The sequence below is a fragment of the Giraffa tippelskirchi genome, chromosome 12 (assembly GCF_054371585.1).
Source record: "Giraffa tippelskirchi isolate mGirTip1 chromosome 12, T2T-mGirTip1v1.2.pri, whole genome shotgun sequence".
Lineage (NCBI taxonomy): Eukaryota > Metazoa > Chordata > Mammalia > Artiodactyla > Giraffidae > Giraffa > Giraffa tippelskirchi.
This window is the reverse complement of record NC_137286.1, coordinates 135,714,198-135,735,660: the sequence shown is the minus strand read 5'-3', so window position 1 is coordinate 135,735,660 and position 21,463 is coordinate 135,714,198. Positions and strand designations below refer to the sequence as shown.

Genomic DNA, 21,463 nt, shown 5'->3' with positions numbered 1-21,463 from the left:
TCTTTCCTTTTCTCCTTTGCTTTTTGCTTCTCTTCTATTCCCAGCTATCTGTAAGGCCTCCTCAGACAGCCATTTTGCTTTTTTGCATTTCTTTTCCATGGGGATTTTCTTGATCCCTGTCTCCTGTACAGTGTCATGAACCTCTGTCCATAGTTCATCAGGCACTCTGTCTATCAGATCTAGTCCTTTAAATCTATTTGTCACTTCCACTGTATACTCATAAGGGATTTGATCTAGGTCATACCTGAATGGTCTAGTGGTTTTCCCTACTTTCTTTAATTTAAGTCTGAATTTGGCAATAAGCAGTTCATGATCTGAGCCACAGTCTGCTCCTGGTCTTGTTTTTGCTGACTGTATAGAGCTTCTCCATCTTTGGCTGCAAAGAATATAATCAATCTGATTTCGGTGTTGACCATCTGGTGATGTCCACGTGTAGAGTCTTCTCTTGTGTTGTTGGAATAGGGTGTTTGCTATTACCAGTGCGTTCTCGTGGCAAAACTCTATTAGCCTTTGCCCTGCTTCATTCTGTACTCCAAGGCCAAACTTGCCTGTTACGCCAGGTGTTTCTTGACTTCCTACTTTTGCATTCCAGTCCCCTATAATGAAAAGGACATCTTTTTTGGGTGTTAGTTCTAGAAGGTCTTGTAGGTCTTCATAGAACCGTTCAACTTCAGCTTCTCCGGTGTTACTGGTCGGGGCCAGTAAAAAAAAACCCTCACAGTAACGCAAATCCAGCACAGCCATAAACAAATAATAAATTTTAATTAAATAAATAAACAAATAGGACCTAATCAAACTTACAAGCTTTTGCACAACAAAATAAACTATAAACACAATGAAGAGACAACCTACAGAATGGGCGAAAATATTTGCAACTGATGTGACCAACAAGAGCTTATTTTCCAAAATGTACAAACAGCTCATACAACTCAACAACAAGAAAATCTAACCAAAAAATGGGCAGGAGAACTAAATAGACATTTCTCCAAAGGACACATGCTGAAGGCCAAAAAGCACATGAAAAGAAGTTCACCATTGTGAATTACTAGAGAAATGCAAAGGAAAAGTACAGTGAGCTATCACCTCACACCTGTCAGAATGGCCATCATTACAATAACAATGGCTCAGAGGCAGTGCAGTAAAGGGAGCCCTCCTACACCGATGGTGGGAATATCAGTTGTTGCAGGCACTATGGCAAACAGTATAGAGGTTCCTCAGAAAACTAAAAGTAGAATTACTTTATAATCTAGTAATCCTACTCCTGGGCACATATCTGGATGAAACTATAAATCAAAAAGACGTGCATTCCTATGTTCATAGAGGCACCATTCACAATAGCAAAACATGGAAACAACCTAAAGGTCCCGAGGCAAAAGAATGGATAAAGATGTGGTACACGAGACAAGGCAATACTCCTCAGCCATAAAACAGAAAGAAAGAATGCCATTTGCAGAAACATGGATGGACCTGAAGTTTATCATTCTAAGTGAAGTAAGTTCAGAAAGAGAAAGCCAAATATCATATCACTTATGTGTGGAATCTAAACTACGGCAAAAACGAACCTATTTACAAAACAGAACCAGACTCACAGATATAGTGAACAGACGTGGTTGCATGGGTGGAAGGAGGTGGTGGGGAGGGATGGGCTGGGAATTTGAGGTTAGCAGATGGAAACTATTACATGTAGAATAATAAACAACAAGGTCCTATGGTATAGCACAGGGAGCTATATTCAATTTTCTGAGATAAACCATTATGGAAAAGAATGTATATTTGTGTATAACCGAGTCAATTTGCTGTACAAAGAAACTGACACAATACAGTAAATCAACTATATTTCAATAAAAACTTTTTTTAAAAAAAGGACAGAGACAGAGGTTGCATGTAAACAGAGGGAAGACCCTGTGAGGATACTGAAAGGTGGATGTGGTCAGAAGCCAAGGAGAGAGGCCTCAGGAGAAATCAAACCACCCACACCTTGAACCTGTAGCCTCAAGAACTGTGAAAAAATTAATTTCTATTCTTTGAGCACCTCCATCTGTGACAACTTGCTATAGACTGAATGTTTTTCTCCTGAAAAGTCATACATTGAGACCTAATCCCTAATGTGTTGGTATTAGGAGGTGGGGCCATCGGGAGGGACCAGGTCCTGAGGATGGAGACTGCATGAATGGGATTAGTGTCCTTATAAAAGGGACCCACACGGCTCCCTCACCGTTGCCACCACGTGAGGACACAGGAATCAGACCCTCACCAGACTGAATCTGTCAGCACCCTAACTTGGACTTTCCCAGCCTCCGAAACCATGAGAAATAAACTTCTGTTATTTCTAAGCCACTCAGCACTGGTGTCCTGTGAGAGCAGCCTGGATGGACACAGTCCTAGAAACTAACACAGGACCTGACAGAGAATTTCCAAACAGCTTCTCTCTGCCGAACACCCCGCCTCCTCCAGGCGAGGACATGCCTGCTGTTCTCACAGCCTTGCTTCCTCCTCCATCCACACCTGAGCTTCTACTCTTGTTTCAGCAAAGGACTGGGTCCTCTTTTCAGCCTTCACACACCAGCCCAGCCTACAGTCCCCCAGGGCACTTCCCACCCAGCCCCGGGCATGGGGACATTTCCAACTTCACTGAAGTTGACACTTCCTCCAGCTGACACTTCCACTTTCTATTCAGCTCTTACTATCCTGTATTAAAACACTCTAAACGCTGACTGGGCTGAGCTTTTCCCAGACATCTGTCTTAACAAGCTCCATGTAGAGACACGTCCCTCAGAGGCAGGAATGAGAGCTGGGCGTCCCAGTCTCCCTTATTCTGCTCAGTGTGGGTCCTTCCCCTCTCCTGGCTCACCGTCCTCCTTGTAAACTAAGAGGCTTTGCGCAGTAACATCTGTAAAGGCATTGATCTCAGTGCGCATAGCAGAGCAATTATAAGTGCAGCTGGAAGGCTCCTTGGCTTTAACAAGGTGAACAACAGCAGGCGAACTGAGGATGGGGGAGATGTGGAGCCTATTTTAGGAAGAAAACAAGTTTGCAGGGCTTTCAAAAAGGCCATCCTAGACTCCATAAGAGGCCTCAGTGTGTGTTAGGACACATTATACACAAAAAAGCATCAGAGTTGTTCTACTTTAGTCATTATGTAGCCAACCAGGAGCAACTAACAAGTTCTAAATTCCAGAAACAGAAATGAGAGTCAAGACTCAAGCCAGATTATGGGTGACTCTACATTGTAGGTCTAAGTATTAATTCTAGTAAGCATCCATGAAATAATATGAAATGATTGAAATCATACTCAGATGTGGAACAAATGCTTGTCAAATTCTAGACTTAATTAAGTCTAGACTTAATAAAGACTTTATTTTCAAAGTGATAGAATAACAAGCGTAAACCAACAGGGTCTTTCCATGGAAGCCCTAGGTCAGTATCGAAAACTTCGCCTCTAGTGTGCCTTAAGCAAATGATGGAAGAAAAAAAACTGGCAGCCAAGTACCAGGTTATAGAGTCTCACTCTCTGATTTAAAAACCCTACATCATCTTTCTTATTCCTGGGGTCTGGATCCACCCGGAGTGTCTGGTTATCAACTGCAAGTAGCAGAAGGGAACCTGCCATCTATTTGTCACTCCCTAAAGCATGGACCCCACTGGCCCCCACACACTGGAAGCACCTGCTGTATGTTCCTGTCCTGACCTCATCATGAGGCAAGATTTCTCTACGATGGATCTTCTGTGGAGGGAAGGGAGGGGAGGGAGGGACACCAGGGCAGAGGGAGCTGAGTCTCCTGGACCACAGAGACCTTCCTGAGCTCTCTTCCCTGGTCTCTACAGGGCTCTTGGAAAGAAGACACGATAGAAAACAGGAGCAAACTCACTGTTCGAACAAGTGCCTGCTGACTCCAGCATCCACTGCGCTGAGCGGATCGTCCAGGAGGTAGATGTCTGCGTCCTGATACACGGCTCTAGAAAATGTAGAGAGACGTCAGGAGAGGACACTTCACACTCCCTGGGTCTCATCCCTGAATCATGATGGTGTCCAACAACTTCATGTTCCTTCTACAAGCCCAGGGAAAGGGCCAAGACCCTGCTTCACACAAGGCCACCTGGTGAGCAGGGTTTCTGTGCTCATGTCCACTGGGAGCCGTGGAGGAGGAGGGGCAGGATGGCAATGGAAACCCATTTACCTGGCGAGGCTGACCCGGGCTTTCTGTCCTTCACTCAGTGGGGTTCCTCCATCTCCTGTCATAGTTAGATCTCTTTCCTTCAAATTCTTCAAATCCTATGCAGATAGAAAAGGGGAAAAAGAAAAAGATAGGAACTGTGTTCTACTACCATCTTACACTTTTATCATCAGTTCCTCATACAAGTATTTGATTAACGTGCATACATGCTCGCTGCTAAGTCGTATTCAGCTCTTTGTAACCCCATGGACTAGGGCTTGTCAGGCTCCCCTGTCCATGGGATTCTCCAGGCAACAGCACTGGAGTGGTTTGCTCTTTTCTCCTCCAGGAGATCTTTCTGACCCAGGAATCAAATCAGTGTCTCCTGTGTCTCCTGCACTGGCAGGTGGATTCTTTACCACCGAGCCACCTGGGAAGGTACAGCAGTGGGTGTAAGAAAGAGTAACTAAACTGTAACCTTGAACATTAAAAAAAAGAAGAAAAGAAAACCTCTCAGTGTTTTTTATTTGTTTTCATTCTGTAGTTTTGGAAAGCATGTATGCATTTGACCATTTTAACATACATTTACTGAGGACCTACTGTATGACAGGCATTGCTCTGGGCACAGTGAACTCAGTTGTGAAGAAACAAAGCTCCTAGAGTTTCTTTCCATGATGGAAGATGGATGATATGGAAAATTAACCTGAGTGCAAGGACTGAGGACAGGAAGGAAGAGGAAGCTGCTCAGGGGGGTGGAGAGTGAAGGAGGGAAGTGAGTCCACACTGGGGTGTGAGGGCTCTGCTCAGAGGGGGTGTGAGCAGATCTGGGGGGGAGGGCTCAGGCAGACCTGGAGGGGACGCTCCACACAGAGGGAGGGGTGGGTGCAGGGGCCACGGGGAGATGCCCAAGGGGTTCAGGACAAGAAGGAGGAGAGCAGAGTGAGAATGAGGGGGTGAGGGCGGAGACAGAGCAGGAGGAGCCTGGGGTCACTCCAGTAAGAGGGGCAGGGGGACAGACCTGTTTGAGGTTTTAAGGAATCACTCCTGTGCTTTATGGAAAACAGACAGTAAGTGGGGAAGGGTGAGGGTGAATACAAGTGAGGAGGCTGCCAGAATAATCGAGGTGAGAGACGACGGTGGTCAGGACCAGAGTGAGAGCAGTAGGAATGGAGAGATGGGGTCACACGCCAGGCATATGTTGAAGGCGACGTCCGAAAGACCTGCTGATGGGATGGGTGTGGCTGTTAAGAGAAGAGGAGACTGTGGTGTTTGGGGCATGAGGAAGAGGAGGGACAGGGTCTCCATTTCCTGAGTTGGGGGAGATGGTGGATGCAGGCTTAGGAGACTTTGCTTGTGGAGAAGCTGAGATGACCTCTCAGTGATATCACGGTGCAGCTAGACAGGCAGATGTGAAGGTCTGTGCTAGAGACACAGGTGTGAGAGCTGGTGGCCCAGGCTGGCGAAGGCACAGGACTTGTTTTCATCAAGGAATGAGTGTCTCTTAAAAAGACATTTTGCTGATCTCTGCCTCAGCTTCCCACTTTCAGAGAAGGGATAACACCTGACCCAAGTCTTCATAGTGATACTTAAAGTGAGTGACAGACAAGGTCTGTACAAGAAATGGGAGCAGAAAGAGTAAGCTGGGCAGGAAAACCAAAAGGAAAGAAATGGTTTGCTCAAAGGACACCCAGCAGATCAGCTGGAGGAAGCAGATGCTTGTCTGTGAAAGCAGGAAAAATTCAAAACTAAGGAGGAAATAAAGTTGTAACTTGAGGATCTGGGAATCAATCAAAAGTTATATTTGAATATTATTTAAGAAGTAAATAGACAAATCAGCCTATTTTCCCCAGAGTACCATGGGGGAAGAAAGGATAGATGACAAGTACATTCCCAAAATGACACAATAGAAATCAGGCTTAAGAGGTTGTTCAGTCACTCAGTTGTGTTTGACTCTTTGTGAACCCATGGAATGCAACACTTCAGCCTTCCTTGTCCTTTACCATCTCATGGAACTTGTTCAAACTCATATCCACTGAGTCAGGGATGCCATCCAACCATCTCATCCTCTGTCATCCCCTTCTCCTCCTGGCTTCAATCTTTTTCAGCATCAGGATCTTTTCTAAAGAGTTGGTTCTTCCAATCAGGTGGTCAAAGTATTGCAGCTTCAGCATCAGTACTCCCAATCAATATTCAGGGTTGATTTCCTTTACAATTGACATGTTTGATCTCCTTGCAGTCCAAGGAACTCTCAAGAGTCTTCTCCAACACCACAGTTCAAAAGCATCTATTCTTCGGCACTCAGCTTTCTTTATGATCCAACTCTCACATCCATATATGACTACTGGAAAAACAATAGCCCTGACTATGTGCAACTTTGCTGGCAAAGTAATGCCTCTGCCTTTTAATATGCTATCTAGGTTTGTCATAGCTTTTCTCCCAAGGAGCAAACTTTTTTAATTTCATGACTACAGTCACCATCTGCAGTGGTTTTGGAGCCCAAGAAAATAAAGTCTGTCACTGTTTCCATTGTTTCCCCATCTACTGCCATGAAGTGATAGAACCGGATGCCATGATCTTAGTTTTTTGAATGCAGAGTTTTAAGCCAAATTTTTCATGCTCCTCTTTCACATTCGTCAAGAGGCTCTTTAGTTTCCCTTCACTTTCTGCTATAAGGGTGGTGTCATCTGCATATCTGAGATTATTGATATTTCTCCCAGCAATCTTTATTCCAGCTTGTGCTTCATCCAGTCAGGCATTTCACATGGTGTACTCTGTATGTACGTTAAACAAGCAGCATGACAATATATAGCTTTGATGTACTTCTTTCTCAATTTGGAATCAGTCCGTTGTTCCATGTCCAGTTCTAACTGTTGCTTCTTGACCTCCATGCAGGTTTCGTAAGTGGCCAGTAAGGTGGTCTCGTATTCCCATCTCTTTTAGGAATTTTCCACCCTTTGTTGTGATCCACACAGTGAAAGGCTTTATCATATCAATGAAGCAGAAGTAGATGCTTTTCTGGAATTCTCTTGCTTTTTCTATGATCCAATAGATGTTGGGAATTTGATCTCTGGTTCCTCTGCCTTAGACTTAAGTTACATGGTATTATATTAGAATCTTAGGTTGCCTATAATTATCAATTGGCACATTCTGTCATAGACAGAGTTTGGAGTTTTTATCACTAAACCCCTCATGCATCAACCTAGGATGCACAGCAGTACCTTTCTGCAGATGAAGTCCTCACTTCTCTGTCTCTACTGCAGCAAATCTGGGGAGAAAGCAAGTAGCTCACTGGTGCCACCATGACAAACAAGTCCTTCGATCTCCCTAAGTCTCATTTTCCTTTTCTATAGAATGTGCTGCAGAAACCAGAGTCACTGAACTCAAGGATGCTGTGAGAATCTAAAGAAGTGCGTGAACACCTCCACAAATGAAAAAAGGACATGAGTTGATTATAACTTGCTGTTGGTGACCGATCCCTATTTTCTCATGAAGCCAACAGTAGGAGCCTGTTGACAGTGTGAATCATAACACACAAAGCACATGACCACCATGGAAGAAAGAGACTCCATCGTAACCCTCGCTGACAACCACAGAGACACCGGCACACACAGGCCTCCACTCACTCAAATCCTAATGCAGGTGCATCTGATGAAAGGCAGCAAATGCTCTGTTGTGATAATTTATAATTACCTCACAGTCTTTCTTTCTTGGGCTCAGAAATTAATACCATCTCTTGCTTTTGGTTTTCACTGAAAAACTGAGCTGTGTTATGTTCTCAGCCTCATGCCCACACACAGAATTACTTGGCCTCTCTTTCACTGTTGACAGTCCTTGCAAACAGTTCCGCTTAATTTATATGCTTTGATTTTATGTTGTTCAAATGGTTTTCTTCTTAAAAAGCACCACATTGTAATACAGCAATCTTAACCACATTCTAGAAAAAGCACTCACAGCCTCTCTTTCCAGGACCTAAGAAATTATCTCTGAGTCTGGTAGTAATACTTTGAGTGTGTTGTTGACTCAGCACATTATATATGAACAAGTCACCAAGGGGAAAAACGTTTTGGAGGATTTCAAGTAAAACCAAGTCAAGTTGATTTCTCAGCCAATGTGTTCTGATTAAAGGGGAAAAGCCTGAGTTGAGCATATATTACAGTTCCTTCCACTGACAGGAAAGTGTTCTTATTCATATTTGTTACCTCAAAGTTAAGTAAGTAAGTGTTAGTCACTCAATCATGCCCAATTCTGTGATCCCATGGACTATACCCTACCAGGCTCCTCTGTCCATGGGATCCTCCAGGCAAGAATAATGGAGTGGGGTGTCATTTTCTTCTCCAATGGATCTTTCCAACCCAGGGAGTGAACCCAGGTCTTCCTGCATTTCAGACAGATTCTTTACTGTCTGAGCGACCAGGGAAGCCCAAAAATGTAACCAATTCTCACTGAACAGCAGACACACACAGGAGAGGCAAACTAGGAAATGGCGCTACTGGTTTGGTGCCGTCCATCCAGAAGCACATCAAGGGCCCTTCAGCAATGGTGGAGACTTACAGTAGAAGCACCACGGAGCAGACTGTTGAAACGGTTAACGTGGCCAGATGTGAGGCCCTGGCAGAGGAGGGCTGGGTTCCAGAGTCAAACAGCAGGAGGCCCTGCTTTCCTTCACAGCTTTTCTTCCATTTGGAATTGCTCTTTCTCTCCCAGCCTGTCAATATCCTGCCCATTTTCTAGCCTCGCCCCAAACACACTCTCCCACGAAACCATCCTGCACTCATCTCTCTTCCTGGTGGTTTCCCAAGGCTCTGTTTACATCTCTCATCTCTCATGAAGGACGGTCTCATTCTGCTCCATCATTTGTACACACACACATGGCTTCTCTCAGCTCCTGGGGGGGGAAGATCTGTGCACCAAGCTCTGTGCTGGACCCTGATGCTCATTATCTCTAATCCTCACAGCAAGATGCACAGTAAGAACTGGCCCCATTTCACAGATGAGGAAACCGAGACTGAGTGAGGACCACATCACTGGTCAGCTGTTAAACAGAAGTGCCGGAATCTGAACCAGTTCATGTCAGTTCAGAGCCTTCTGCTCTTTCACATCATGCCACCCAGATGGTGACTGAAGGAATATTTGAAATGAAGACAACTCAATAAAGTAACTCAAGACTTAAAGGCCTCCCAGCTCAGCTCAGTCACTCAGTCATGTCTGACTATTTGCAACCCCATGAACTGCAGCACGCCAGGCCTCCCTGTCTATCACCAACTCCCGGAGTTGACCCAAACTCACGTCCATTGACTCGGTGATGCCATCCAACCATCTCATCCTCTGTCGTCCCCTTCTCCTCCTGTCCTCAATCCTTCCATCACCTCCACTAGCTTTGCTCGTAGTAATGCTTTCTAAGGCCCACTTGACTTCACATTCCAGGACGTCTGGCTCTAGGTGAGTGATCACACCATCCTGATTATCTGGATTGTGAAGAACCCTTTTGTGCAGTTCTTCTGTGTATTCTTGCCACCTCTTCTTAATATCTTCTGCTTTTGTTAGGTCCATACCATTTCGGTCCTTTATCAAGCCCATCTTTGCATGAAATGTTCCCTTGATATCTCTAATTTTCTTGAAGAGATCTCTAGTCTTTCCCATTCTGTTGTTTTCCTCTATTTCTTTGCATTGATCGCTGAGGAAAGCTTTCTTATCTCTCCTTGCTGTTCTTTGGAACTCTGCATTCAAATGGGAATATCTTTCCTTTTCTCCTTTGCTTTTTGCTTCTCTTCTTTTCACAGCTATTTGTAAGGCCTCCTCAGACAGCCATTTTGCTTTTTCATTTCTTTTCCATGGGGATGGTCTTGATTCCTATCTCCTGTACAATGTCACGAACCTCCTTCCATAGTTCATCAGGCACTCTGTCTATCAGATCTAGTCCCTTAAATCTATTTCTCACTACTGCTGTATAATCATAAGGGATTTGATTTAGGTCATACCATGATTTAGGTCATGGTCTAGTAGTTTTCCCTACTTTCTTCAATTTAAGTCTAAATTTGGCAACTCTATACCTAGACATATAAGTATCAATGAACTTATTATCTGATGACTGTCAAAGTAGTATGAAAAGAAATGTCCAAGTAAGTGGTCTATGTGGAAAAATTTTAAACTAGAATTTATCAGTTTGATACCTTTAAATACATCTTCACTAAACATTTTCATATGCCTTAAAGATAACATGTAAGAAATGTTACATACTATATTGGGTAACAGAATATTGTTATTGTTGATTTACATAATGTACCATGTGTAGAGCACCTATAGAAATATCAACTTGAATAATGGAAGTTAAATACTCTTCCATAAGAAGTTAAATACTTGTTTCTTACATGTCACATTTTAAGGATATAATTTTCCAGAATCTGGCTGAGCTTATAATTAAGAATTGATTTATTTTAAAACTCATTTACAGAGTACTTGTTATGTCGCTTATTTTAAAGCAATAAGGTGCTTTAAAATCACGACCACATTTCATCCTAAAAAAAACCGCATGAGGCTGATTGTTTTACTATCTCCATTTTACAGATGAAGAAACAGGCTTGTAAGGATCAAAAAAACCAAAACCAAACATCTGGTCAATAGAGTGACTGGGACTCAATCCCTGAACCTTCTGACTCCTAGACCTTGGAGTTGATGTCATCAGCCTGAATCAACATTGCACTCTGATTACTTACATGTCTCCCTGTTTTGTTACGGAAAAATTTTCAGCTCAATGAACTTAAATAGTTACTTCAATAAGATCTAGTATAATACATCTAGTTGCTACTAACATATGTTATATAAAAATGCTGCTTTTAGAAAGACAGTAATGAAGATCCTACATGCATGGCAGCAAAGGAGACACAGATGTAAAAAACAGACTTTTGGACTCAGGGGAGAAGGCAAAGGTGAGATAATTTGAGAGAATAGCATTGAAACATGTACAGTACCATAAGTAAAATAGATGACCAGTGCAAGTTTGATGCATGAAGCAGGGCATCCAAAGCCAGTAATCTGGGGCAATCCAGTGGGATAGGGTGGGTAGGGAGGTGGGAGGGAGGTCAGGATAGGGGGACACATGTATACCCATGGCAGATTCATGTTGATCTATGGCAAAAATTGTCACAATATTGCAATTATCCTCCAACTTAAATAAATATTAAAAAAATAAATGTTGCTTTTTTATGGCTTTTTCTCCAGGATTTGGGGGATGTAGGGATAAGGAGAAATCTTTATTATATTTATATGGATGGATAAATGGATGGAGAGGAAAAGGTTAGAATAGTAACAATAGCCACCATTAACTGAAACTCTGGTTTGTTTACATTTCACAGACATTTTCTCTAGCCTTTACAGTACCCCAACCCTCCCCCATTTAATAAGAATGGAAACTGAGACAAATATCTGGAGTTACTACCCAGGACTGTTTCTCTCCAAAGTGAAAGTGAAAGTCACTCAGTCTTGTCTGACTCTTTTCGACCGCATAGACTATAGTCCACGGAATTCTCCAAGCCAGAATACTGGAGTGGGTAGCCTTTCCCTTCTCCAGGGCATCTTCCCAAACCAGGGATTGAACCCGGGTCTCCCACATTGCAGGTGGATTCTTTACCAGCTGAGCCACAAGGGAAGCCCAAGAATACTGGAATGGGTAGCCTATCCCTTCTCCAGCAGATCTTCCCGACTCAGGAATCGAACTGGGGTCTCCGGCATTGCAGGTGGATTCTTTACCAACTGAGCTATGAGGGAAGCCTGGCCAAGCCTTTTCTACCACACATGCCTTCTCTGTGTCTACGGCCAGACTAACTCCAGGATGCTACTATTTCCTGTGATTGCCTTATGACCATCCTCTGATACCTGGAATCCAAAAGGAGACAAGCAGAGGCTCTCTTAACTTACTAACTAGTTCTCAGGTGTCATAAAGACTTTGCTGACCTCTTATTAATCGGAGTCAAACATGACATTTCAGAGTAGCAACAAAACCTCCTGGAAACCCTCTGACCCAATGTTCTCATTTTGCTGCAGAAATGTCAGAGATCCAGGCAGGTAACAGGACATGTCCAGAGTGACAGCAGGCAAGTGATGAAGCTGGGGCCAGAGCTCTCCTCTCTGCTACTTCTCCACACGGGGCCTCCCTTCCTGCCAAGGAGGGGATGGGCATGAGAGGCCCAAACTCCATGTCCCAACTATGCACAAGAACAGGAGAGCAGCTCAGGTTTATAGAAATGTCACATCACATACAGAAGAATCACTGTGCAGCCCAGTCCTACAGGTCCCCTTCCCACCAGAGTCTGTGCTGCACGGATGCCCCAGGGTGGGTGAAGCCCCGGAACACTGCCCATGTTACTGGTCCAGTCACCCCACGAGGCTGTGGCAAAGCATCAGCTTCCTGGGATCTGAACTTGAGCTGCAAATGTAGAGATGAGGTGTCTCATTGCTCCAGGCCTCAGTTATAGTAACTATAAATTGAGGATGGGAACGTCGAAGACTCTCGTCAAGAATGAAAAACTCATCAATCTAAATTATGTGGGTGCATGTGCACGTGTGAAAGACCGAAAAAGGCTTTGCACATGGCTGAATAAATGGGAGCTACTGTTCTCATTGTTCTACATCTGCTATCCCTCCTTTTCTTACATGGTATCTACACCGTTTACTAAAAATCTAGCTCATTCCTGCTAATTTGACATCATTTCCGCAAATGTACAATCAACCATGAGAAAGAACCCAGAATAAAGAAACAAGCCCATTAAACAAGCAATTCTGTTTGTTCACATCATTGTAAAATGCTACTCACCTGATACAGGGCTTCCTAGCTGGCACTAGTGGTAAAGAATCCACCTGGCAATGCAGGAGACATAAGAGACGAGGGTTTGACCCCTAGGTCAGGAGGATCCGCTGCAGGAGGGCATGGCAATCCAATCCAGTATTCTTGCCTGGAGAATCCCATGGATAGATAAGCCCGCCAAGCTACAGTCCATAGGGCCGCAGAGTCGGACACAACTGAAGTGACTTAGCACGCACACACTCACCTGATATAACCTATGATGTTCAAGTCATTGTTTGAGGAGAATCACCATTTCCTCACAAAGCAGGTTTGGAGTCTTCAGCACCACACCCTTCAAGATCTGTCCCTGTCTTTTCCTCACAGTACAAGAAAATAGAGGGATGTCCAGACTGCACTGAACAGAACCCAGGGGTGGAGGTGGGGGGGGGCCCTTTAACACTATTATTCACTGATTTTTATAACCCAAGAGGGTAACATAGTATTTAACGTTATTTACTTTTTTCCCTTTCGTTTTGCCAAATTGTATTCTCCTATCAGTTACACTTAGTTCTCATCATTTATTCACTAATCTTATTTAAACCCCAACATACAGTTAAACCTTTCATCTCACCATTTCTGTGAAACACAATGCCATTTCGGAAAATAATCTCCCTCAGTGAAATGGCGCAGTATTAAAAAGAAATTTTAAAGCATTCCAATTTCCTTAAATAATAAATTACAAATCAAAAATGAAGTAGAGAGAGAAACTCACAGACTGAAAGGGAACAAGGAAGTATCAGCTAAGTACGGGGGGCAGATCTTATGTGGGTTCAAACAGTGGTGAAGGAGATTTCTCAGTGAGATGATCAAAGACAAGTAAACACAGACTAGCAGGTGATGATATTCAGGAACTTGAGGTATTTTTCAGGTGAAATATAGTGATTTATTTTCCCCAAAGGCTTTACTATCTTTTAGAGAAACTAATGATGTGTTTACAGATGAACTAATCTGACGTCTAGATTCTGCTCCACAATACTCTGGGGTGGGGGTGGGGCTGGCAGAGGGCAGGGGTAGAGGTGCAGTGAGACTGGCCACTAGCTGCTCCTAGCTGAAACTAGGGGTGGGTACATGAAGGGTTCATTACACTGTGTTCTCTGTTTTTGTAAATTTTTATAGTTTTCCATTAAAAAAGTTAAAAGCTAATGAAACTTCACAGAATGAAACAACCTCCCCTCCAAAAAGGTATTCTGTGAGTGTCATTATCCTATAGCATTAAAAGGACAGCATATGTAAATATGCCTGCATAAAAACCCAGAAGACCAACTTTAAAAATTAAGCAACATTCAAAAATCTTTCCATTTTCTTAAAAAGAACTTTTGACAAACCTTATAGTTTAAAATCAACACTACCATTATTTGAAATTCAAGTAAATGCAACTCAAAAGTCATTACTCACCTCTTCCAAAGCACAAGCCTTTATTACTTTTTTATATCGCTCTTTTTCATATTTCTTCCCAAATAAAATGTTACTCCTCACAGTCCCTGGAAACACCCAGGGCTGCTGAGAAACATACACGATCCTCCCGTGCACGCTGACCTTCCCCTGGCTCGGGGGCAGCTCCCCCAGCACAGCGCTTAACAGTGACGACTGCAACAGATGGGAACACACACACGTGAACAGGGAGCCTCCCGTCGGAACACGCCCCGCAGCACAGCCGACCCCACCCTGGTGCTTGATACACAATAGAACCCTTTCCTTCAACAGGATAAAGTACAGCCCTCGCAGTTGATTCCAAAAAAAAAAAAATGCAAATAACACAAATGGTCAAGGAAAACAATGACTGATAAGGAATATATTAATCGTATAGTGAAGTCGCTTAGTCATGTCCAACTCTTTGCAACCCCATGGACTGTAGCCCACCAGACTACTCTGTCCCTGGCATTTACCAGGCGAGAATACTGGAGTGGGCTGCCATTTCCTTCTCCAGGGGATCTTCCTGACCCAGGGATGGAACCCAGGTCTCCCACACTGCAGGCAGACTTTACCATCTGAGCCACCTAGGAATATAGTATAAGAACACTATAAATAATCTACTGTGCCCAAGAATCCTTCAAATGAAGTTCTACTCAGGAAAGAGTAATTAAGAATGTTAACATCCTTCCCTAGCAGAGCAGCCCAGCAGGATGTGTATTTTTTGTATCCAATGTTTAATTTAGTTGCTCCTGCATCTGGGTATCTTTTACTTGACAAACACTTGTTCTTAAAAAGCTATGTATGAAGAATATATCAAAAGATGATTAACTGAAAGAACTCTGAAGTGACCTGTGTCTGCAGAGCAAAAGTCCATCATAGAGGAAATCAGCACCCTTTTGTGTACACACACTCACTTTTTTAAAAATAATTAGTTCTTTAGTTCTTTTATTTATTTATTTTTCATTTATTTTTTACAATGTTGTGTTGGTTTCTGCTGTACCACAATTCTAATTTTATTTATTTTTGTTTGCACTGGGCCTTCATGGCAGTGCACAGGTTTTTTTGTTAAGGAGCACAGGCTCTAGGGGGCAGGCTTTAGCAGCTGCAGCCCGTGGGCTCAGCAGTTGCAGCTCCCAGGCTCTAGAGCAGAGGCCCAACAGCTGTGGTGCACGGGATTAGTTGCTCCACAACTGGGAAGTGGGAACTTTCCAGACCGGGGACCGAACCTGTGCCTCCTGCATTGGCAGGTGGACTCTTTTACCGCTGAGCCACCAGGGAAGCCCCCGTCCCACGTTTAGATTTCCGTGTTCTGTTGTTTGTTTGTCGTTTGTTGTGGTTTTGTTGTTTGTTGTGCATGTGCACATTTCCTCCAGATCTTCAACATCACACAGACGTGGTGTGTGTGTATCCACACCATCAGAGTGCTCACGACACTGGGCTGAAATAATAGTCTGCATGTCTGTCTTGCCCCAGAACCTGGTTGCCTCTGAAAGGCAGAGAGGCGGGCTCTTGCTCATGTCTGTGTCTTTATCTCCGGCACGTGGCTGCACACTCACTGCACGTGCACTGACAGGACCACATCAAGTCACAGGAGGAAATGCTCAAAGTTCCAGGAAGAGCTCGATGACCTCCAGACTTCCTGGAGGGGCCACAAGATGAAAAGGAGCCTTCATTGTCTCTGTCCATCCTGAACAGCTGTCACATAGATAACTTCCTTCACTGAGACGTCCAAATTCCCCACAAGCAATTCCCAACTGTTCCATGCAGAGCACCAAGAAGGAAAGACAGTGTGAGTTTATCCGGATTTATTTGCCACAAAACCTTCTTGTAAAATGAGTGTTCCAAGGAACACACCTAGAGAAACACTGTTCTAGACACATTCAATTCAAACTGAGTCACACTCGGCTCTGGGCTCCACTCTGAGGACTGAACAGGGGCTGTGGCATCAAGCTGACAAAAGGCATCACAACTTACCTTTCCTGCGCCCACAGGTCCAACCACAGCTAACAGTTCACCGGGTCTGACAGTAAATGAAAGGCCTTGTAGGGTTGGGGTTCCTGATGCCTACAAATTAAAGTTTATAAAAATGTACCCATTTTAATAAAGTAACACAAATTGTTTTACAAAGGGGAAAAGATAACAATAGTCAACATAACTGATATGCAAAATATAATACACATTTTTCTTTTTCCTGTTTTAAGATACTGTATCCTAGATGCCTCTTCATCACTTACCTCTTTGGGGATTTGAGGCAGCTTTAGCTGACTTTAGGAATGTTCCTTCTTTGACTAGATTCCCATACGGACAGAGGAACATTCCAACTACCATACAATTGTGCTCATTTCACGTGCTAGCAAACTAATGCTCAAAATCCTTCAAGCTAGGCGGCATCAGTATGTGAACAGAGAACTTTTAGATGTATAAGCTGGGTTTAGAAAAGACAGAGGAACCAGAGATCAAATTGCTGACATTTGTTGGATCACAGGAAAAGAAAGAGAATTCAAGAGAAACATCTACTTCTGCTTCATTAACTACACTGAAGCCTTTGACTGTGTGGATCACAACAAACTGTGGACATTTTTTAAGGAGATGGGAATACCAGATCATGTTACCTGTCCCCTGAGAAACCTGTATGCGGGTCAAGAGGAAACAGGAGCAGACATGGAACAACAACTGGTTTCAAATTGGGAAAGGAGTATGTCAGGGCTGTATATTGTCACCTGGCTTACTTAACTTTTGTGCAGACTACATGATGTAAAATGCCAGGCTAGATGAATTACAAAATGGAATCTAGAATTCTGACAGAATATCAACAGTCTCAAACATGCAGATGATACCACTCTAATGTCATAAAGTAAAGAGGAACTAAAGAGCCTCTTGATGGAGGTGAAAGAGGAGAATGAAAAAGCTGGCTTAAAACTCAACATCCCAAAATCAAAGATCATGGCATCTGGTTTCATCGCTTCATGGCAAATAGAAAGGGAGGAAATGGAAACAGTAGCAGATTTTACTTTCTTTGGCTACAAAATCACTTCAGACAGTAACTGCAGCCATGAAATTAAAAAAGCTTGCTCCTTGGAAGAATCGCTATGACAAACTTAAACTGTGTATTAAAAAGCAGAGACATTACTTTGCCAACAAAGGTCCGTATAGTCAAAGCTATGGTTTTTCCAGTAGTCATGTATGGATGTGAGAGTTGGACCATAAAGAAGGCTGAATGCCGAAGAATTGATGCTTTTGAACTGTGGTGTTGGAGAAGACTCTTGAGAGTCCCTTGGACAGCAAGGAGATCAAACCAGTCAATCCTAAAGGAAATCAATATTGAATATTCATTGGAAGGACTGGTGCTGAAGCTGAAGCTTCAATACTCTGGCCACCTGATGCAAAGAGCTGACTCATCAGAAAAGACCCTGATGCTGAGAAAGATTGAAAGTAGGAGGAGAACGAGATGGTTGGATGGCATCACCAACTCGATGGACATGAGTTTGAACAAGCTCCGGGAGATGGTGAAGGACAGGGGAGTCTGGCATGCTGCAGTCCTTGGAGTTGCAAAGACCTGGACATGACTGAGCTACTGAACAACAACAACAACAGAAACACTGGGGTGGGTGTCCATTCCCATGGACAGAGGCACCTGGTGGGTGCCTATAGACCCCACTATAGTCCATGGGGTCACAAAGACTCGGACACAGCTGAAGAAACTGACACTTCACACTTCAGCCCAGAATATGAGATCTGGGTTTTCTGGCTCAGCTGGTAAAGAATCTGCCTGCAATGTGGGAGACCTAGGTTCGATCCCTGGGTTGGGAAGATCCCCTGGAGAAGGGAAAGGCTACCCACGCCAGTACTCTGCCCTAGAGATTTTTATGAACTGTATAGTCCATGGGGTAGCAGAGAGTCGGACACGACTGAGCGACTTTCACTTTTTCAAGAAAAAATGTATTTATGTTCTATATCTTTTGTTTAAGGTGATCCTATTGTATAGCACAGGGAATTATATTTAATACTCTGTAATAAAACATAATGAGAAATAAACTAAAAATTAAAAGAAGAATTTACACACTTTAAGCTCAACACAAGCTAATACATTGAAAGCTCTCTTGAAAATGAGAAAAAGAGTAACATGTCAAATGCCTCAGGCTGATTTTACACTTAATCTCCATTCATTGTAAATCTTATTCCTGATTCCGAGAGTTTTTATAACATATTCTCAGTAAATGAGCAAGTCACATTTTACAGTATGTGTAAAATCTCAAAACTCTTCAATAAATCTATGTCACAGTTGTCTTTTAGCAGTCACAATTTGGGAATGGAAGGTTTCTTACCTTTTCCCAAGAAGCTGTAAATGCCTGCACATCCACTATCATTTCACCATCCGATGGCAGCTGAGGGTAGCACTGTGACATTTCATCAAGTAACAGAAAGTTCTGCAGAAAAAGGAAAAACATAGATTGTTTCTACTGCAAGAACAAAGCACAAACAAAACAACTGCTTCTGTGAAATTTGCTATAAAAAGTTTTATACAGCCTACCTAGCATTTTATAGCTGTATTTTATTAGGTCTTGATTCACTTGAGAAATAGTAAATAGTATATAGTATGTAATATACTATTATTATAGCCTATGTACATCTAAGTATATGATACAGTATAGCATATATATAATATAGCATATACATACATATATATAGTATATGTGTATGTGTGTGTGTGTGTGTGTGAATGTGAATGTATAAAACAGACAATAAAGAGTTCCTGGTCATGAGGCTATGTTTGCTACTTTCTTAACAAGTGTGCTGGTTTCTTTCTAAGAAGGAAATATGGCTTCCAACGCCAATACATTTAGAACCTGGACATTTCTATTGTTTTACTTCTGTGTTACCAACAATAAATAGGTGAGCTGGTAGGAAATTATTTCATAAATATTAACTGAATCCCACCAGGTGCCAAGCTCCATGAGACACTGCTAGGAACACAGAGAGGAAGGCCCTTCCCAGGACATCAGGAATCAGTGGCACAGGACAGGCTGGGAACACAAGACCAATGACAGAGACTCTGAGTGCAAACCCTGTACACTCTGCTCTCCCCTTCACGTGTGTCAAATCCATATCACTGCTTGTCATTAACTATCACTTAAGCCATCATTCTAAAAAGAAAATGCTCTTAAGTTTCTACACCTTAAAAAATATTTTACCAGCATCTTTTCACACTCACTGACTCTTCTCCTTAGTCAATGGCCTCTCTCCTCCACAGTAGGAATGGCCGCACCTACCACGTCTTATCTTCTAGACTACTTAGCAGCTAATTGATGCAAGGTAGCTGAATAAAACAAAGTTCTATGAACTGCTACATAGGACAAGTGAAAGTGAGTGAAGTTGTTCAGTCCTATCCAACTCTTTGCGACTCCATGGACTGTAGCCTACCAGGCTCCTCTGTCCATGGGATTTTCCAGGCAAGAATACTGGAGTGCGTTGCCATTTCCTTCTCCAGGGGATCTTCCTGACCTAGGAATTGAACCCAGGTCTCCCACATTGTAGGCAGATGCTTTACGTCTGAGCCACAAGGGAAGTCTCACATAGGACAAACACACACAAGAAAACTCCCTCTTGCCTTGCAAATGCTGGGCATAATTCAATGAGAAAAGCTAGAGTGATAGAGATGCTGAACAAACAATTTATACCACTCCCACTCTCCAAGGTCCCCCAAACTGTGAACATGTTGCAGAGACTACTGGCTGTGCTCAAAATCTGCTCTCGTTCTTCAATGGTTAACAAACCCTGGATTTTAGCTGACACATGGCAGCCTGAAAGAGGCCCTCAGTCTCCAGCCTCGGGAGCAGATAGATGCATTCACATGACTAAAGCCAGGTCAGTGGAAACTAACAACAACCAGGACCTACCTCTACCCCACAACCCAGGCCTCGGAGGCCGCCAGCTGGATCAAGGTCACATGCAGTGGAGTAACAAGAAAGAAAGGGTCTGGGTCCCTAACACCACGGAGGATCACACTAGCCTTGGGACTTGTTATGGGGTAAACTGCATCCCCACAAAAAAGAGATGCTGAAGTCCTAATCCCAACCACCTGAAAATGTGACTTTATTTGGAAATTTAGTTGTTGTAGATGTAATCAATTAAGGTAAGATCACAGTGGAGTAGGGTGGGCCCTGAATCTAATATGATCAGTGCCCTTAAAAGAGATGCAGGGACAGATATACACCCACACCCACACCCACACCCACACCCACACAAAACTGCTACCTGATGATGGAGGCAGAGGCTGGAGTGATGGCATTTACAAGTGAAGGAATGGAAGGTTTGTCTGTAACCACTCAAAGCTAACAGAGGCAAGAAAGGATGCTCCCTTATCTGATTTAGAGGGATCCTTACCCTCCTGACACCTTGATTTCAGACTTCTAGCCTCCAGGACTGTTAAACAATACATTCCTGTGGCTTCAAGCCACCTGGTTTGTGGTACTTTGTAATGGTAGCAGCAGGAAGGAAACTCATACAGAACTTTACAAGGGTTCTTGCATGAGAGAAAACAAATGACCTGTGTAATCAGTTTTAACATGGGTAACTCTGGCACCCACAGGCAAACTGAAATCTTACCAACAAAGGGTCAACTGAAACAAGCATGTGAGGATGTCTGAGAAAGAAAACAACACATAAATAGTAATCTACTACCTTAAACATCATAAACATTCTTCAAGTCCTTGACATCCCGTCTATCATGCCTCAGAGCCATAAATGTGATTGCAAAACTTCGACTTCAAAAGAACAACTGGTAAAAACTGAATGTGAAAACCCTTGTGCAGGAAAAGAAAGACAAGATCCTTGCATTCTCTCAAAGACCAGCTGGCGGGAGATTTGATTCTCTCATTCCCTCCTCCTCTCATCCAGGCTCATGGAGAACCTAACGCTGGGCAAAGCTACTTCTGTCCTCACCAAACCCGTGTCCAGCAGGAGGCAAGATGAACAGACAGTGGTCTGAGGACTTCTCTGCAGGCTCTCAACCACTGCAGCCTGAGTCCTCTCTCCACACCACCTCTGCCATCATCAG

General features: G+C 43.3%; 1 protein-coding gene across 5 annotated transcripts in view; it reads right to left on the bottom strand.

Moving 5' to 3' along the window:
* The window catches only part of LOC145530191 (ATP-binding cassette sub-family C member 4-like), a 154,660-nt gene that overhangs the window by 96,016 nt on the left and 37,181 nt on the right, over positions 1 to 21,463 (bottom strand). For all 5 annotated transcript variants that reach the window (XM_081551109.1, XM_081551110.1, XM_081551111.1 and 2 more), the window contains exons 9-13: positions 18,732 to 18,833; positions 16,381 to 16,470; positions 14,389 to 14,580; positions 4,179 to 4,273; positions 3,870 to 3,956 (exon numbers count right to left, since the gene is read on the bottom strand). In XM_081551109.1, the coding sequence (XP_081407235.1) occupies positions 3,870 to 3,956; positions 4,179 to 4,273; positions 14,389 to 14,580; positions 16,381 to 16,470; positions 18,732 to 18,833 (566 nt within the window). The remainder of the gene's footprint in view (positions 1 to 3,869; positions 3,957 to 4,178; positions 4,274 to 14,388; positions 14,581 to 16,380; positions 16,471 to 18,731; positions 18,834 to 21,463) is intronic.